This window comes from Olea europaea, chromosome 6 (assembly GCF_002742605.1).
Source record: "Olea europaea var. sylvestris chromosome 6, O_europaea_v1, whole genome shotgun sequence".
NCBI classification, from domain to species: Eukaryota; Viridiplantae; Streptophyta; class Magnoliopsida; order Lamiales; family Oleaceae; genus Olea; species Olea europaea.
This window is the reverse complement of record NC_036242.1, coordinates 6,760,937-6,780,681: the sequence shown is the minus strand read 5'-3', so window position 1 is coordinate 6,780,681 and position 19,745 is coordinate 6,760,937. Positions and strand designations below refer to the sequence as shown.

Here is a 19,745-nt window from a genome sequence, read left to right as displayed (position 1 = left end):
CTAAAATTAGATATGGCTATATTATAGATAATGCAGAGAAGTGGCTCTAACTATATAAGAAGCTTGTGATAAGCTGATGCAGAGGCATGATGAGCTCTCTCGAAAGAGTGAAGGTCTTATAGCCGTGCAAGATGATAGAAACAATCCTAAATTGGAAGCACAAGTACAATCAACTCGCGAAGTCAGTACTAAGTATCTATTGAGTAGGGGAATAATCATTCCTTAAGGTAAAGAATACGCATCTTGAGAATAGCTCTCGAACTATCAGTCTTACAAATGGCCTTTGATGGATGATATACTATTGCTAGGCTCAACGATAGTGAGAGATGAAGAATAAGTATCCTGAGAAGTCAGGAATAAGCATCTCGCGAAGTTAGGAATAAGCATATGGCGAGACGAGAATAAACATCCCACAAGGTGAGGAAATAAACATCTCGTGAAGTTAAAAATAAGCATCTGGCGAGACAGAGAATAAATATCTTGCGGGTTAGGAATAAACATCTCACGAAACTAAGAATAAGCATTTATTTAGTGAGGGCTGGAATAAAAATCCCACGAGGTGAGGAATACATATCCTGTGAAGCGAGGAATAAATATTTCGTGAACCCAGGAATAAATATCTGACGAGCCAAGGAATAAACATCCCACGAGATGAGGAATTAACATCTCTCGAAGTCAAGACTAAGCATCTGGAGAGACGGGGAATAAACAACCCACGAGGCAAGGAATAAACATCTAGCAGAAGAGGCATCTCGAAGAGCGAGGAATAAACATAGAGCAATAAATAATAAATTGCATATGAAGCTAGGAAAGGCTCCTTTCACAATAGCTAATATGTCCAATGATTCGTCTCTTCATTCTCGACAACAAAACCACCCCTTAGTTTTTATGGCAATTGTAGTGGAACCCAACTATAAGGATCACAAATAATATTAATTTTAATCAAACCAGAGTAATTTAAACTAGATTCATGAAGATGGATATGTATTAAAATTATCGTGAATGTGGTTACCTTGATGGCTTCAATGGTACATTCAACTTCAAACAATCAGCTCGTCGAAGAGAAATTGTTAACTCCTCGATCAAACTCAGTTCTTAAAAAAATGGATAAATTCATATAAAAAAAAATTAAAAAATTAAAGAGAACATTAAAACCTTCTATAACCCCTAGGTTTCAAGTTTGAAATGCGATTCTTTTTTTACCTTGTGAGGAACATTTTTGATTCGATTGTTAGAGCTCAAAAAATTGTTGTAGATGAGTTTAAACACATGGTAGTGTAGGTGGTGACTTGAGGTCTCGAGTGTGACGAGCGGTTAAGCTAGTTAGGATTGAAATTTGAAAAAAAAGGTCGACTTGTTTAGTTGTTTTGTGGTTTGTTCTCTTGTAATTTTTGTGAAAGAGTTAAGGGAACGGAAGAAGAGAAGAAGCCGCCTGCCGTTGCCCGATCGTCGATCTGATTGGAGCGTCAGAGGCGGAGCAATCGATCATAGGAGGGAAAAGGAAATAAAAAACATATTTTCCTTTTCCTCCATTTAATATTAAAAGAAAAAAGGGCCAACTTGTGGCCTTCTTTGGTTTTGGGCCTGAGGCGCAGTCTTCATTGGCTTCACCACAGAGCCGGCCCTGTGCGAATGGAATGTTATCATTGAAAAAAGAAGAGAGAATATATACTCAACATTAATTTGAAAAAAGAAATTGGCTTTTGATAATTGCACCAATTTCCAACTCTTGTGGTTTGTTTATAAGTGGGAAAATGTATTTCCAACAGATGCATGTGTTGTACAGACCAACAAATTAGTTATAAAAAGTGAGTGGTGCGACTCGTAAATTGAATTTTTCGTCAAAGTTAGATGGTCCAATCATGGTTGGGTGGATCACACTACATACGGGCTGTAATTCATTTAAGCATAAAAGAATAACTTCTATCATGTGAATTGACAGTCGTAAGTATGTAAGTGAATGGACTTTCATTAGATATTGTCATTCCTAGTCATTTATATGTTAACTATAGCTTAGATAATGTTATTTATTCGATAGATAGATATAATTAACGATTTGATCAAACTTAAAAAGGAAGATGGATTTTATGTTGTTGAGTTTGGCCCAGAATTCAAGGATAGGATTGTTTGCATGATATTCTCGACTAAGTTTTAGATGCACTCATTGATTTGTGGGGGTAGCATTGTTTTTTTCAAATGAGAATATTGAGATATTTATGAATATTTGAAATAACAAATAGCATTGTAGTGAATGCTTTGTTGTACTTAATATATGCATAATGTTGAAAATTAGTCATCCAATGCAAGGATTCAAAATCTACTCTTAAATATATTTTACTATTGAGAATGAAGTTACTTTGTGAAAATCCTCAATACAACTTGAGAATTGAAGAAAATTAGAGCTTTATATAAAGCTAGAAAGAAGCATGATGACTTCAAAATTTTTTTTGAAAGACTTTTTAATTGGTGACAATTTGTGCCTATTATATTATAAGATCGAGATATCTAGCTATAAATGAAATGGCACAGAATTTCGTATATAATGATAAATCTCGATAAATACGTAGTAGATAAAATATTGGCAGTTACTCTCAAATGGGTTAATATCGATTGATTTTGTTAAACTGAAGAATGAATTATTGGACCCATTTATAAGGAGTCGTTTGAGTAAACTATACATCAAGGAAATTGGAGTACAGCCTAAACTAATGGATCAATTTAATGAAACCTAACCCGACGACTAGAGATCCCACAGTCTAGATTCAATAGATAAACTAGTTATGATTGACCGGATGAAAAGCACTTCATAGTCTTAATTCCTCTCTATTTTTCTAATGCAAATAAGTGTTGCTTACCAAAGATTGGTTAGGATAAACAATGCTTTTAATAATGACCATATCTTGTAAACATTACAAGTAGAGTATTGTAGGGTACTCCTTACAAAACATCCCATATGTGAGTGTACACTTGGTCTGTTCTATGAGAATTTTACTTAGGCTACTCTAGCTCACTTGCAAAACCAAAAAGGTTTAGGGCTAAAATAATGAACACAATAAAAAACCAAAGTTTGATGTGAAAGACAATGTGTTCGATCTATTGTCTAAGCTTGTAGTAATGGTAAAAAGTTCAAAACATTGTGTTAATTGATTAGCCAAATGAGTCTTATAGATTCTTACAAAGGAATGTTCAAAGCAAGAGGTATCGATCTTGTTGTATTATATTTCAGTTGTACTCTTTTTCATCTTCCTTATTTTGAGCTAACTTCTTCCATTCATATGGGGGACTGCTGAAATTTAAGGGTATATATATAGAAAGATTAAAATGTGTAAATTGGAAAAGTCTCCAACTGATGTAACGATTGGGTGTGACTCTTCAAGTGTATAATATGCATAATGAAAAGCCATGAGATTTTATTAAGGTGCAACCTAGACCATCAATTATAAAATGGTGCAATCTAATGGTTAAAAATTAATTTTGGCAAAAAGATGTAACAACTAGGAAGTGACACATGAAAATCTATAAAGGGAGACATCTAGTTCCATTTTTTCCTACTCCAAATCAATTCCACATAATTGATTTTTATTCTTTCATTCTTTTAATTTTGTCAAAATAATTTTCAATTTATTTTGAGTTTCGTGTTTAATATCTTCATTTCTAGAAGAGTACTGTTAAGCGTTGGTTCGTCCGAAAAAATTAATATTTTGCTATATTAATTTTGAAAAAAGGTTTGTATCTTGCAAGATGGATGTCCATTTGATCCTATTAACATCAGTGCACGAGGCAAAACCCGTCTTAAGAAGATTTCCATTCGCATACATTACTTCATTTTATCTCATTCGAATTTTGACATTTTCAACGTTTGAGTTAGTTGTGATTTGTTCGTTATTATGCATACACCATGGTTTCGATAAGTCGTTACTCTATTTATATTTGCATGTACGTATATTTTATTAGTGGAATATAATCCATGCGTGAATTTATCCAATTGCAACCGCTCTCCTTATGTTTTAGAAGAATTTATTTTTAGATGGTAAGTAAATAACAAACATTGTATATGAGTTGTTTGAATTCAATTTTATATTTTTATCTATAATTTTAGTTACTATATACTCTTCGTGTGGCCAGCCACTTAATATTTTCTTTCCTAAAACGGTAAAAACATTATCAATTAAACTCTTTGGACAGGGTTAAAGACAGCAAGTAAGAAAACAGGCTGATTTGGATGTTTTTGATTGGACGTGTTTTTGAAAAAAATTCAAGCTATCCAATTGCTTGTCAACACGTGGCATCCCTGTTTTTTACCATGGATCTATAGCATCTTTCAAACATTATTTGGCTTGAGATTCAATTTGGGAAGAATCTATAAAAAGTTTAATTTATACGGAACCATTCCTCTTACTCATAAATTTGACACATTTGTTTGACAAATAATGGTGACATTTAATTTAAGTTAATCCAACACCTAATATTTTCTGGATCTCAAGTAGTTATAATAAACTCTCCATCACTTTAGTGAAATATATATTGAGCGTTGGATTGACTTATATTAAAGGTCACGCTTATTTGTCAAATAAGCTTGTCAAATTTATGAGTAGAAGAAATGGTCTCGTAAATTATAAATAAATAGAAATAAGTGAGGATAAATGAATAGTACTCGTGGGTCTATTGAAATTTGTGATAATTTAGTCAAATGGAGTCATTATAACAATTAAATTTAAATGTATAATAAAATTTTTAGATAGTAAACAAAATTAACTCATAATACTCACATAAGTGGATAGAAATAAGTGATGATAAATGAATAGTATTTGTGGATCCATTCAAATTTGTGAATGATAAATAAAGTTTGACCAATTATAAATTTGTCAAATGGAGTCAATATAACAATTAGATTTATGATAAAATTTTTAGAAATTAACTTATAATTCTCATCGGTCAAACATGAGTTGGTGATTGCTTTAATATCTACTCACCAAAAAGGTTAAAAATGTTGAAGCATTAATTAATTTGCAGATGACCCTTTTTATAAAGATAAAATGTAAGATAATATTTAGAATTATGACGAATCACATTAGTTGTGAGTACTTAATGATTACTTATCTAGAATGGTGAGCATCAACTATTCGTAAACAATTTTGTATAACAAACTTAAATGGGCTCGTAAATAATCAATTTAAACGTGTAATTTTGTATAGACAATTATTTTACTTAAACTAAAAGGCAAACTATTTTGCGTATACCCGTCATTCTAATGTAACTCAAGTTTGCTAGTCAAATTACTTAATAAGCTTGAACACGCGTCCATCGTTTGAGTTGCGAGAAGAGAATCAGTAGGTCCACACTTAAAGAGATTAAGCGTTATGTTGGAGAAATAAATACAAGAATCGTGAACATACTTTTTGATCTAATATGTGTATCGAAACGCTTCTTTATTTCTAAATTAAACAAAATCCAAATTATATCATCATTAATGGACGTACTCTATATATATATATATATCAACACGAGCAGAAAAAATAGCTCTATAATTTAATTATGAGTTACAAATCATTGACTACCAAAGAAATGTCCCTTTTTTTTTTAAATAAAAAGAATTAAAAATTTTGATTTTGATTTTGATTTTTTTTTTTTTAAAATTTCGTCACCTTACTGAGCCCACTAAAATAAATTCATTTACTCTACAAGCAAGGCAATTATAGAGAAATGGCTGGCAGTTTAATGCTCCATAATTATACTCAGTTCATTTCATTTCTATATAAACCCTACTGCTGTTCATAAAAATTCCACACCAAAGACTTCAGTTTACCACTCAAACTCCTTCCCTACCCACCAACTAGAAGCCCTCTTTTCTTTCGGAAGTTCTCCATCAATGGCATTGGCAAAAGGAGATCGTATAATGGAAGTAAGGGAGGAGGAAATGAGCTCTACTTGGAGTGGCTTTTCCCATCCCAGAATCGGATATTTTCTCAGACCTTCCGTCAAGTCCATGGACGGTCCGGTTTTTGATCCTCCGGTGGATTCTGTAAATCCCAATGCCATCAACTCGGTGGATAATTCTGTACCGAGTTTCGCCAACTCAGTTTCACCACCTCAGTTTCCTTTCAAGCCAACTTTTCTTTGTTGGAAATGCCCACAATCAGACTGGATAACTTGGGTAGCCCGCATGCGCTCTCTACACCTACCCACCTGGAAACAAGCCGGGATAGATAACGCTATCACCCACTCGACCTTCCAGTTTCACCGAAGTGATGGTCTGATTTTAGGAGTTGCAGAGAAGTGGTGTTCCGGGACCAATACATTCGTGTTTCCATGGGGAGAAGCTACAATCACCTTAGAAGACATAATGTTTTTGGGGTCCTTTTCTGTTTTGGGCGAGTCAGTTTTGAGCCCTGCTGGAGACAGCGAATTAGAAGTGATTACAGACAAACTACTCAAGGCACGATTAGAATTTTCCCGGACTAGAGCAAGGAAAGCCAGCAAGACTGCCTGGATGGATAAATTCATGGAACCTGAAAGTGAAAGTGAAAGAGAGATCGAGCACGAAGCATTTCTTGCTTACTGGGTGTCACAGTTTGTTTTTCCATACGAACGCGACACTATAAGCAAAGCTTCTCTACCCATTGCGGTCAGTTTAGCCAAAGGTACGAAACTTGCACTTGCACCGGCTGTTCTTGCTGATATTTATAGAAATTTGAGTGCACTGAAAGGTGCCCTTGTTACTAATTCAGAAATATGTAAAATTAGACAAGAAAAAAGCAAAGTGGTTGAAGTTAAGGTTACAGCACCATTCCAACTGGTGCAGGGTTGGGTTTGGGAGAGATTCCCATCTTTACGTCCCAAGCCCAATTCAATTGGGTTTGGTGAGCCAAGATTGTCTCGATGGCATGGCAAAAAGGAAGTGGGAACGGAAAATGTGTTATTGGCACTAGATGGTGCTAAAGAAGATTTTATTTGGCGCCCTTACATGAGGGCTGCAAACGACTTCCTACCACAAATGGTTTACAAGGAAAATTATTATTGGGAATTACTTAAATCCGGTTCAAGTGATGAATTTGAGGGGCTAGTGCGATGTTTGAGACCTAGCGAACTTGTTAGCCTGGAAGTTGGTTGCATTGAGCAATATCTCCCACACCGTGTGGCCATGCAATTTGGCATGGATCAAGATCTTCCAGGTCATGTAATGCGAGAGAATGGAAGTTCTGAAATTGCTTGGAGAAATTATACCAGGGCCATTGAGGATGTCATACTGTATATACCAGCACGACTTTTTGAGTCAGATGTCACCACCCGATACTTGACATGGTGGAGTACATTAGGAATTTCTGAAAGTAGTAGGCGTCAAATTGGTTCAGATGGAACATAATCCAAGGATGAAGACCTTCCCCCTTCTTGTCGTTCTACTCCTTTCCTCCCAAGCGCTCTAAACTAATAAAATGTGAAACCTGCAATGAAAATTATCTAGCTCAAGGTGAATTTGCAGACGATTTATATTTCCATTTATTGTGAAATTTTTCTTTAGATCTGTTGATTAGGTAGCTTAGGTAGATCTTGTTGATCATGTTGCTTGTGGTGATTTGAGCAGGTTTGGTGACTCGACTGGAGCTGGAATTGATGATTCAAGCAAGGTTAACACATAAGGTAGTTTTGCTGGTAAGCAGAACTTGAATTTAGTTCATAGTTTCTGAGTATGTCTGGCAGGGGTATGGTGAGGCTGGAAGGGACATGGTGGAAGAGTTGGAGAATGACTTGAAGAGTAAATACTTAATTCTCTTCAAAATTTGTGTCAAGGTAGAGTTTGTTAGGTTGTGACTCAAATTCCATGTGTTCTAGTATTGTAGTTCATTGATGAAACTTATATTATATTGGTTTAAGAATTCAGATAGATAATGGATCAAAATTTATCATGGATTGAGAGTTTGATTGGGATAAGAACTTTGGGATTAAGGTTTCTATTTCATCCATAATTCCAAGATTTGGCTCCTATAAATATTCCAAAAGGTGTAGGCTTTATATAGATTCAAGATAACAATTAGATCATTGTTGTACATATTATAAACTTGAGAGAATTATATCCTGTAAAGATAATTTTAATTTCCTGGTATAATAAATTCTCTTCTTCCACAAAAATCTTGTTTGTTATTTTATTTATTATTTTTATGTTGTCCATATTTTCTTATTCTTTAATTATTTGGCCGGATTCTAAACATGCATCATTAATTTTCAGCCTTTAGTAGCCATCTCAAGCCTTTTTTTTTTGAGCGCCAATGGTGCGAGATGTGAACTTTAATTTTTTTTTTTTACCCCTTTTTATTGGAAAAGAGGAGGAAGAGAATTACAAAATGCTCAAAATTTGGTCATTTATTAGCTGTCCAGTATTGTAAGCGGGTTAGCAAGGGGTTTGTTAGACAGACATTATCGAATAACGCCTTTTGATTAGAGATATGAACAAGAAGCTTCTAAAAAGCAAATTTATTCTACCCGATAAGTACCAATATGCAATGGGTGGTTGATACCATTTTCTATTAGTAAATGTGTCCTCCATTTTAGACATGTTTTCGGAAACCTAAGGGTGTGTTTTTATTTTTTGTTTTTAATTTTGAATTTATTTTCAGTTTTCTATTTTGAGAGATTATTTTAAAATTGTAGAAAACGCGTTTGGCTCGTCATTCGAAAAAATTGTTTCTCAAAACAAAAAAATCAGAAAATGCGGTTAGTTTAAAAACTTTAGAAATAATTTTATGACATTTTTTTCAATGAATTATATTATTTAGTAAGACATATCAATTTTATACTAATATGTGATCAAAAATATAAATTTTAAAGTTGGTAAAAAAAAAGAAAAAAGGAATCATTGTAAGTATATCTTCAACAATCGTATCGAAATCATCCGTAGATAATAAATTGTGTCAGAGAGAAAGATTGAGAGATGAATATTTGTATTTGGGTTGGATTTGTGTGATTTTATTAATTATTTTAATTTAAAAATATTTTAAGTTCATTTTCCTTGTTTTGAATTTTTTGAGTGTTATCAATGAAACACTAAAAACGTCAAAAAGATATTTTAAGTTTTATGTTAAAATTTTTTCCTTATTTTCGAAAACGCAATTTTAAAAATAACATTCTAAACACGTTTTGAGTGTTTTAAAAAACTGAAAACTGAAAATGACCACAAAATGGCAAACCAAATGTACCATGAAATTCTCTGAAAACTCCAGGAAACATTTCGGAAACTCTTACAAGCTTCTTCTTTTTTTATTTATTTATATTTTTTAACTTTACGGAAACTTTTGACCAAAATATTCGAAAAACCGAAGTATTGCACATTATTATGGACATTTTGTGAGCTTAAACTAAAACTAACTCTATGCTGGGGTTCAATTAAAATTATTATAATTCACTCTTTAGTTCGCGCACTACAAAAATATTAACAAGTGATTAGAGTTTTAATTAATATTAAATATCATTTATGAAACTAAATATAATTACATTTATAAAATAAATTATAATTTTTATATAATGCTTTTACAACCTTTCAATTCTTATTTTTATTATTTTTTGAGAAATAGCGTTACCATGTGTCCTATCTCATTTCATTTTGAATAATGCTATGCAGGCTTACTGGGGTTACAACCTCAGTTTAGGTGGTGCTAAATGATAGGATGAATTAAAGGTGAAATTATATGACTTATTTAATTCCACCGATTATTTAATGCTGTATTAACACCATTTAGACTGGATTGGTAACTTTAGTGGGGCGAAGTAGCATTACTCTTTCATTTTTCATTGCCCGTATCCGATTCCGTGCAACCTAATTGAACCATGCATTAGTTAACGCATAATGGTAATTAGTATAGACAGCATAATACTATTTTTGGACATGCTTCTTACCCTTTGTCCATGGACAGTTGTTAATAGGATCATGACCATGTACTAAATTTAGAAAATTTGACAGCATCAATTCTATCCTAACACTTGTTTTGAAGTGAGAGAAATTACCCTGGGGATTTCTTCTGAGTTTCTTGATAGACCAGAAAATGACTCTCTCTCTTTAGGGTGAAGGTAAAATTTCCCTTGTTATGAGATTCTGAGTCAGGATTCAATTCAAAATTATGATTCTCTCATTTTTCTGAAAAGAAGATAAACATTCATACTCATTTTTGAGATTTATGTTTTTGTTGTCTCGAATGGTTGAGGTGTGATAGAATAAGAACTTAAACGACGATGAGCTGTTTTTCATGTTGCATGCCACAAGAGAAAATCGAGAAAAAGCTCTCGAAGAAGAGCATTCAAGATTACAAGGACAACAAATCCTTGGCCTCCTTTGCTAATATCTCCTACAAATCTGGTTAGTAAAATATATTTATATGTTATTCTTGATTAAGCATCTTTGATCTCCATTATTGTCCGTTTGAGATGTTTTCATTCCCTCAAATCCTTGTTTCTTCTCTGTTTGGTGATTCATTCCTTTCTTATGATTCAATATCATTTCATTTACAACCTCTTCCAGGCTCTTGACGACTTCATGAGTGCAGGATATGTAACGTAAAATAGACATGTACCTGGTTTTCAGATTTTTCATTAAATCCATTTTTGGGATCTTGGATTTCACTTATTCTAGTTTATTTGTTATTGAAGGCTTGTGTTGGGAAATGAATTTTTATAAAAGTGCCAAATGTATTATGCAAGGAGACATTGATTTTTCTAATTTTAATTGAAAAGGGATCTATTTCCGGCATTCATATCCGTAGTTAGCACATTCATCTTTAGTAGCAATTCCAACTCCGTAAGGTAAAGATGAATATCGTTAATAAAAAAATTGTAGGTTTCTTGTTAGAAATATTGTAATGAAAGGAAGATACGAGTTTGTCTCTAGGTATATGAAAAAATACAATCTTTCAGTTCCTATAGAACCTACTACAAAAATTCTCCTAGAGTGGGGTAAGGATAAGTGGAGAAAAAACTGTTTTTCCACAAAATAATATCTAGTGAATTGAACAATTTACTTTGTGTCGATCTTTGAGATGTACAAACTGATTTGTTTATATAAAATGCAGATAGCAGCAGGAGAAGGTATATAACCGAAGAAATAGAAAAATTCGGAAAGGGGAATATTTCTTCTCAAATATTTACGTTTCATGAGTTGAGTGTTGCCACTCAGAACTTCAACCCTGAGACTTTGATCGGTGAAGGCGGTTTTGGGAGGGTGTACAAAGGCCACATTGAAAGCAAAAAAACAGTAATTCGACTATGGTCCCTTACCATTTATTATAGTCATTCTCATTGCCTTCTAAAGTGACACATAGTTGTGTGCTATGAGAAGCTACATTTTTAACTTTTTTATTTCTCTCGTGTTGATGTCTGTCAGGATGTTGCAGTCAAGAAACTAGACAGAAATGGTTTCCAAGGGAATCGTGAATTCCTTGTGGAAGTTATGATTTTGAGTCTTCTTCACCACCCTAACCTTGTTAATTTAGTCGGATATTGTTCTGATGGTGACCAGAGAATATTGGTCTACGAGTACATGCCCAATGGTTCACTCGAGGATCATCTCCTAAGTACGTTTGACAGGTTCCCAATGCCATTTACAAATCGCATTTAAAAATGATGCTCGACTCAACAAAGTCTTATCTATTCGGATTTATACTTCCTTATGAAATTTGCCTTTTCTTTTACAGATATTCATTTTTCATGTGAAAATGCTGATTAGCCCAACTTTGCTTTCTAGATATAGGCCCGGACAAAAAACCTCTTGATTGGAACACGAGGATAAAAGTTGCAGCAGGAGCCGCAAAAGGACTTGAATATTTGCATGAGACAGCTTATCCTCCTGTGATTTACAGAGATTTTAAAGCATCCAATATACTTTTAGATGAGAGCTTCAACCCAAGGCTTTCTGATTTTGGCCTTGCCAAGCTAGGTCCTACTGGTGACAAAACACACGTTTCTACCAGGGTGATGGGAACCTATGGTTATTGTGCACCCGAGTACGCGTCCACAGGTCAGTTGACTACGAAGTCAGACGTGTACAGCTTTGGGGTCGTGTTTTTGGAGTTAATCACTGGTCGGAGAGTCATTGATAATTCAAGACCAAGTGAGGAGCAAAACTTAATTACTTGGGTACGTTAACGAACTTCAAGACCAGGACCAAACAATGCATTAAGCAAGATAACTATTTGAAATTATCAGTGTTAAAAATTTAATTTCTAATAGAAGTTACACCACAGAAGGTCTAATTCTAACATGTTGATGAGATTGGGGGGAAGGGGTTGAGTCTTATGCCATATCCAAACTGCATCAAAATGGTGATCAATATGAAGAAATTTAAGCCTTATTGCCACTCCACTACGTTTCATCCAGCATTAGTTTGGTCGATTCATTCAATGCAATTAGTTTTTTTTGGGTTTATCTCCATGTTCTTGACCGGCCTTGTTTTTTACTAATATTTTTAACCATATAAAAATATTACCCTTTTGATTCCTTCCAGTTTCATTATACCAGATCCTGTTAGTGCGGTGAAAACTGCGGTTAATTTTATGAAAATGGCAGGCACAACCTTTGTTCAAAGACAAGAAAAAGTTCCATTTGATGGCGGATCCATTGCTTGAGGGAAATTACCCAGAAAAGGCTCTCTGTCAAGCTCTTGCAGTTGCAGCTATGTGTCTCCAAGAGGAAGCTTCTACACGCCCTTTGATCAGCGACGTTGTAACTGCTCTAGAGTATCTATCTGTAGGCAAGAGCCAAGCTGAAAATGAAGAAGAAGCACGAGAATCATCTGCAGAAAAATGTAGTACAGAAAATACTGAAAATAATTCACCAGATGATAACTCGAGAGAGAGTAAAATAGTGTAAAAATCAATATAACATTATTCTGTACCATTGTGTTGCATATTCTGTTGCATACCAATTTCAGTTTTCCCTCTCACAAACAGGTTCTCCTCTCTGGGATTAGTTCTTGATTCCTTCTTAAAATCCAATTCCCTAGATCTTAGGGCATTTGTCACAATCGTTTGTGTTAAGGCATCTCTCGAATATTTTATAGCATTTCGGATTCCTTTATAAGATTCAGGTAGTGAATTTAAAAGAATTACAGCCAGGTCTTCGTCCTCAAATTTCTTGTCGTTATGTGAAAGACTCTTAACCATAATGCTAAAATCACTAAGATTAGATTCTAAGTCTTTTCCAGGATCCATTTTGAAGCTAAACAGTTTCTCCAACAGGTAGATCTTATTAGGTAGTGTTTTAGTAAAGAACAAAACATCTAGTGTTTCCCACAGGGCTCGAGTAGTTTTATGTTCTTCAACTTGTCTCAATATATTATCAGACAGATGCAGTATGATTGAACTATATGCTATTTCATTCATATCTTCAATTTCAGCAGGCTTAGCTTTCAGTTCATCAGAAAACTTTTTAGGATCGTCAAGGGCTTTTGCAACCCTCTGCTGGACCAGAATGGCCCTCATTTTCGGTTTCCATATGGAGTAGTCACCCTTTCCATCGAATTGACTCAATTCGACCTTCGAACCCATTACGAGTTCTGTAAAAGGGTTATTACTCGAGGACATAAGTGATTCAATTCAAGAAATCACTTAAGTTACAGAAAAAGTTTTTAAAATTTTTTTATGCAGAAAATTGACAAGTAAGCAAACCCACAAACAGTTATCTAACATGCACTGACTGAAACCCAGTAGCACAATAGGTCCAATTTCAGATTTTCAGAACAGTTGGTACCAATCAAATAGATTACTGAAAAATGAAATGTCCTAAAGAAACGTGCTTCTATCACAATTAAAGTCTTTATTCAATTTCTTTGAATAAACCAATCACAATAGCAGTTTAGATATAACATTTATATCAACTAACAACTAATATGATTTAATTGTATAAGATCTCACCAAATCTGTGCTACAGTATTTTACAACAAATCGGTACTGCTTTCTGCAGGTGCGAAACCGAAGACCTAGCTTCCGATGATTGATTGATTTCACTTTCTTGTTTCTGTACAAGGGAAGAAAACGCGTTAATACGACAAGAGATCAAACTATATTCAAATATGCCTTACCCTACTGCTTCGCTGGCTCTGATACCAGATTTGTTGAGTATTATGCCTTAAACCGACAGCAATATTTAACGACACAAACGTAAAGTACAAGAAAAATAAGAACACGCAGAAATTTTCACCCAGTTCGGCCCGAATGGCTTAATCTAGGGGGCTCAGAGTCAGCCCAATCCACTAGTGCAATTCTACCTCCCAGAGAGAGTACAGTACAAATAGAACCAAATAGAAATAGCCATATCAATCATCGATCCAAAGAGGATCTCAAATCTGGACGCCTACTCTTCTTCCTTCTAAAAATCGGCCACAAAAACATATGCTACAGATGACTCAAACAAATGGCACCCAAGATACTGTAGCACAACAGATTCACCAAAACTATCAAAGAAAAATTAATCTCCAGTTTATACGACCCAAAGAAGAAAGGGAGAAAAAATTTCTCCCAAAAACGAAGAGAGAGAGAGGAGAAAAATCAAAGGTCAAGTCTGAAAAATCACACCAAGCCGTATCCCTCAAAGAGACTAAGGGGCAAGTTGTATTTCATCTCTACCGTTCGTTCAATCGAACGGTCCACGTATGGCCAAAAGAAACACAGATCTAAGTTATATGGTATGGGCAAATCAGGGGCTGCCACGTAACGTCACCAACTTAAGGTGCGGTAAATGTCCAGATTACCCTTCCTTAAGTAGCAATTTTGGAGAAACACGTTTTCTCTTTCGAACATTTTACGTTTTCTTGCCATGTCATCTTTCAAAACATGTGTATAACATAAGATTTTCTCAAAGAAACAATATGAATGTGGAAGCATCTAATTTTGTGTCTTATAACAAAATATTCATCTGAAAGCGACCAATATTGGGTTTTTACTCATATAAGATTCAATTCCATGAAAAAGTAGTCGTTTGTAAACATGGCAACATTGCTCGACGAGAATGCATTATTACAGTAAAGGAACAATCAAGCATAGGAAATGTATCAATTATGTTAGGAAATAAAAGAATCAGAATAATATGACAGTATGAAAATCAAACAAGTAAACAAGATTTACGTCGTAAAAATATACCACGGACAGAAGAGAAGAATTTATTAATATTAATAATGGAGGAATATAAATTATACTGTAGAATATAAGGATTGATTTTTCTGGAGGTTTACTCCTCATATGTATAATGCAAAGAAGAGATTAAAATGTGGTGGATAATAAGTATACAATAGTGAAATATTTGGAATAAAATAGGATTTAAAAAATTGCCAACTTTGAGAACTGTTCCAAATCCGGATAAGACCGAGGCTCGAGGAGTGGTCTCACTACTATCGGGCGGTGGCCAATCGCTTGAGTGCTGCCTCACGGACATTGAGCACTGGAGCTCCTATTTTGAGCTTTCTAGTGAGACCAAGGTGCATAGCGAGCACCAGTTTGGCGTTTCCTTCTCCTTGCACGATTTCTTCCTCTTCTATTACAACTTGGACTGCTTCAATTCTTCTTCAAGTCCAAAACAAATTTCAAACTCTCAATTGAACTCCTGAATTGAATTCCCAAATAGACTTCAAGTAAAATTCCCAAATAGTCTTCCCAATGGAATTCGGGTCACATCCTAATTCTAACATATTATGATATAAAAAATGTTGTAAAAGATGTGCAAGGGAAGTGCAACGGTTGTGCGTCTGCACACGTGAAAGAAGAGCGATATCATGTGTGTGTGTGGTGGATTTTTTTGATTCATAAGCTATCATGTACAGGAAAATTGATTGTTGTCTTCCATACATGTTTAATTTATAGAAGTATATTAAAATATATAAAAGAAAGCAAGCTTGTCTTCTCAATGGTAAAATTCCTGGTATGTGAAAGTGAAATTAAGCATGAAGCATTTTTTCCTTATTGTCTGTCACGGTTTGTTTTTCCCCATGACGGAAACACTATAAGAAAATCAGTTCTCCTCATTGCAGTTCATTAAAGTAGAGGCATGAAAATCACACCTGCACCAATAGTTCTTGCTGACTTACAAAATTTGAGTTCACTGAAAAGGGGTATGTTGCTCTAAAAATATTAGGAATTAGAGAAACACAAAAAGAAGTTCTAGAAGCTAGGTTGTAGCCCAGTCAATTGGTTATGGCTTCTAGAGAGACTCCTAATATTGCATCTGAAGCCATTGACCATGTTTGGAAAGCCAACATTTGCCAATGGTGCAAAAGAAGATTTTATTTGGTGCCCTTACATGAGGGCTGCAAATATGCCTGCCTTCCCTTAAGTGGTTTACGAAGAAGAAGATTTTTGGGTTTTGACCGAATCTGGTTGGGATTACAAATGTGAGGATCTTGTTAAGCGTTTGAGAACGAGTGAGCTTGTTAACCTAGGAGTTGATTGCATAGAGCATTATTTCCCAGTGTGTGGTTAAACAATTTGGACACTGTTTATTATAAGAATAAATTCGTTTTAACAAAAAAAATAACTTTTTATTGATGATAAAATGAATGAAAATTTGTTCAGTGGATGATAAAGTTAGGAAACAAAAGCACAACGATCCAATCCTGAGAGATCTATGTTCACTACTTTGCATTAACCAGCACATTTAGTTTTATTCCAATCCTGAGAGATCTCTGTTCACTGCTTTGCATTTGCCAGCACATGAAATTTTAACATTTTGTGCATTTTTTATGCCGAGATAAAGAGATATAAATGCAGCAGAAATCCACAAAACCCTCGTTTGTCTCTTGATAAGTGCATTTGTGCACTTTTCTAGCCAAATTACTAAGCTTTTATTTCGTTAATGTGTTAATTTTACTAAACTTCGGGGTAATTTTCTCTTGTTTCAGTTTTGGACCCATTCATAAGCAATCAGAAAAGAAAGAAGGATGAATTGATGATTGGATGGAAGGTTTGAGGACTAATGTGCACGTGAGAAGAAGTTGAAGGACCAAAACAGAAGTAGTTTAAAATGGAGGATCAAGATCAAGGAAAGATTGAAGAAGAAGACCAAAATGCAAAAATTGAGAAGTTGTTATAACTGGGTACTTGCCCGGTAATATGAATCGGGCAAGTCCGAACCTAGAAAAAAGATACAGAATCTCAAGTGCATAACTAGGTAACTGCTCGCACTTGCCTAGGTCATTTGGAGCCATATTTTATTTTCGTTCAGAATTTCAATCAAATAAGGAAACTTCCTTTTGGGCCATTAATTGTACGATTTTTAGAGTCTTTTGGAACTCCTTGAAGATTAGTATAAATACCAACTATCATTACATAATTAGGGTTGAAGAATTGATTGCAAAAGGAGGTAAAAAACACAAGAATCGAATATAAGAAATTCAAAGATCAAATTCAAGAATTTCGAGTGATGAACTATTTTACTTCATTTGTTTTCTTCTTTACAACATGTTAGGCTAAAGTAATCTAGCACTAGGGTTACTGATAAGTGTGTTTTTCAGACACTTTAATGAGTTATTTATTGATGAAATTGAATGAATTCCTATTCATAATTGTGTAATTATGGTGTTTGTAGGCCAAAATCCCAAATTGGAGGAAAAAATGGCTAAAAGGAGGAAAAGACAACCAAAAGTGCACAAAAACATGAAATCGAGGACCAAAGTGTACAAGTGCCAAAAGTTTAAGGACCAAATGTTGCAAATTTTGGAGGGTGTGATTGAAAGAAAATTCAAAATTTGAGGACTAAAATGTACAAGTTCAAAGTTGAAGGATCTAGTGTGCAAATATAGGGACCTGAGCTGCAAATACTGAAAAATGGGATGTGGTTCTATAGTAGCGCTGCAGCGCCACTATAGCAAAGCCGTGACTAAGGACCTGTTTGTCTATATTTTTGTAGTTAGGGATCATTTTGCAATTACAAAACATGGTTTTTGAGCCATTTAAAAGGCAAAATTATACCATTTTTCTTTTATTCTTCGTTCACTTGAAACCCTAACTTTAAGAGAAAAGGGAGACAAGAAAGAAAGAGAGGAAATACTACCCAAAAGGGGGAACATTTTGAAAGAATCAAGACCAACTCTAAGTAAGCTTCAAGTATTCGACCAAGGGACAGGTTTATTGTATTTTGTCGTGTATTTCTTATAATGTTTTCTTAACTTTGTGATGTATTTCTTTAATCACTCCACTTTGTGTCTTTTAAACACAATGGGCTAAATATTTTGGTGTTGGGATGAATGAGGAAGCTTGGCTTAATTATATAAAATTCTTTATCCATTATTTAATGTTTATGTTATTGTGTTTTTACCATTGCTTTGAGTGCATTATCATTATTGTGGCCACTATATGATAATATTTAGTGATTTGTCTGATTATTGAGAAATTGTTGCACATTTTAGATTAAGATGGTGGAAACCTTCGGTTCTTGTAAAAATAGAGATATATTCCTAGCTCTAGATAACTCTTTGAGTTATTTTCATTGATATTTATTTAATTCTTTCAATTGTGTTTAATCGATATAGAGATAGAGTAGGTTAAACCAATTGATTAGGGTTAGTTTCACTTGAGAAAAATAATTAACTAAAATAGAAAAATCGGGTTTGACGAGAAAAGTGAGCAATGTTCTATTGAATTGTTTTGAGGAATTAATTTAGTGACAGCAAAGTGAAATCATGAATCCCAACCCGACTAAAATCTAACTCCTATCATAATTGCAATTGGGTATTTCACTTGAATGCTTAGAATAATTTTCTTTTATTCTTCAAATTCAAAGATATTAATTGTGTGTGTCTTGACCCTTTTTTCGAATCAACTCCCATGTAATTGGAATAAATACTCTTCGGGGAATCGTCTCGGACTCAAAAAGTCCACTCTATTACTTGTGCGCGACCTGTGCACTTGTGGTGTAGTATTTTAGCGAACAATTACTATAAATCTTGTATCATGAACCTTTAAGTTTTAATCTTATATCCTTTTTATATTCAAAGCACATTTTCAATTTGTCCATGATTGATAGGAGTTAATTTTCTTTTCAATTATATGCACAATAGTTGTATGAGTATTATGGCTTGTTTTACTTTCAAAAGATTGAAAATAAATTAGAAATAGTGTCAATCATCTTAAGAGTCCGATAGGAGGTAGATTTATACCCATATACTTTATGTAATCTTTAAGTATTTATAAATCTTTAATGCATTCTCGTATATTAGCATTCATCATAAAAATATAGTCGAATCCCATGTGAGAATATGTTTAATTCTACTCGAGAGAAATCGTTAAACAACTTTGGAATATTGACATTCATAATTGAATTGTGCTGTCAAATTATAAAGTTAGGGTTAAAAGGGAATGATACAAGGGGATTTAAAATTCTAGTATGCTTTTCATCATTATATATTCATCAAATTTGTATTAATCACATCTTTGCATTGATTTTAATTAATTAGGTCTTTCATTCATAATTAGACTATTAAATCAAAAGTTGGTTATAGAAAAATTCACAAATCTCCATTGTTTCGGTTAAGGCCGATTTAAATTTCTGTGAGTACAACACTTGAACTCAAAATTAATTTTACTACTTGTTAACAAACTGTGCACTTAAAGTATTTCAAACGAACAATATTTTCGCTACATCTCTCCACACACCAAAACCTTCGAGAAACTAGACAGGACAAACAATACCTGGCAAAACTCCTTTCCCTCCAACTGAAAATATTGCTATTTTTTTTCTTCTTGAAAATTCTCCATCAATGGCTAAAGGAGACCATCTTG

At 34.0% G+C, this 19,745-nt stretch overlaps 2 protein-coding genes across 2 annotated transcripts; both read left to right on the top strand.

The window, feature by feature from the left end:
* The first annotated feature begins 5,986 nt into the window (after positions 1–5,986).
* Positions 5,987–7,887, top strand: LOC111395067 (protein MAIN-LIKE 2-like). Its single transcript, XM_023021089.1, has 4 exons — positions 5,987–7,346; positions 7,583–7,650; positions 7,699–7,788; positions 7,873–7,887. Exons 1-4 carry the CDS (start codon positions 5,987–5,989, stop codon positions 7,885–7,887), a joined length of 1,533 nt encoding a protein of 510 aa, XP_022876857.1.
* A 2,144-nt stretch (positions 7,888–10,031) lies between these two features.
* LOC111396472 (probable serine/threonine-protein kinase PBL23) lies at positions 10,032–12,904 on the top strand. The gene is made up of 5 exons (XM_023022902.1): positions 10,032–10,345; positions 11,055–11,236; positions 11,366–11,555; positions 11,726–12,117; positions 12,547–12,904. The coding sequence occupies exons 1-5, from the start codon at positions 10,222–10,224 to the stop codon at positions 12,847–12,849; spliced, it is 1,191 nt and encodes a 396-aa protein (XP_022878670.1). The 5' UTR covers positions 10,032–10,221; the 3' UTR covers positions 12,850–12,904.
* The last annotated feature ends 6,841 nt before the right edge of the window (positions 12,905–19,745 follow it).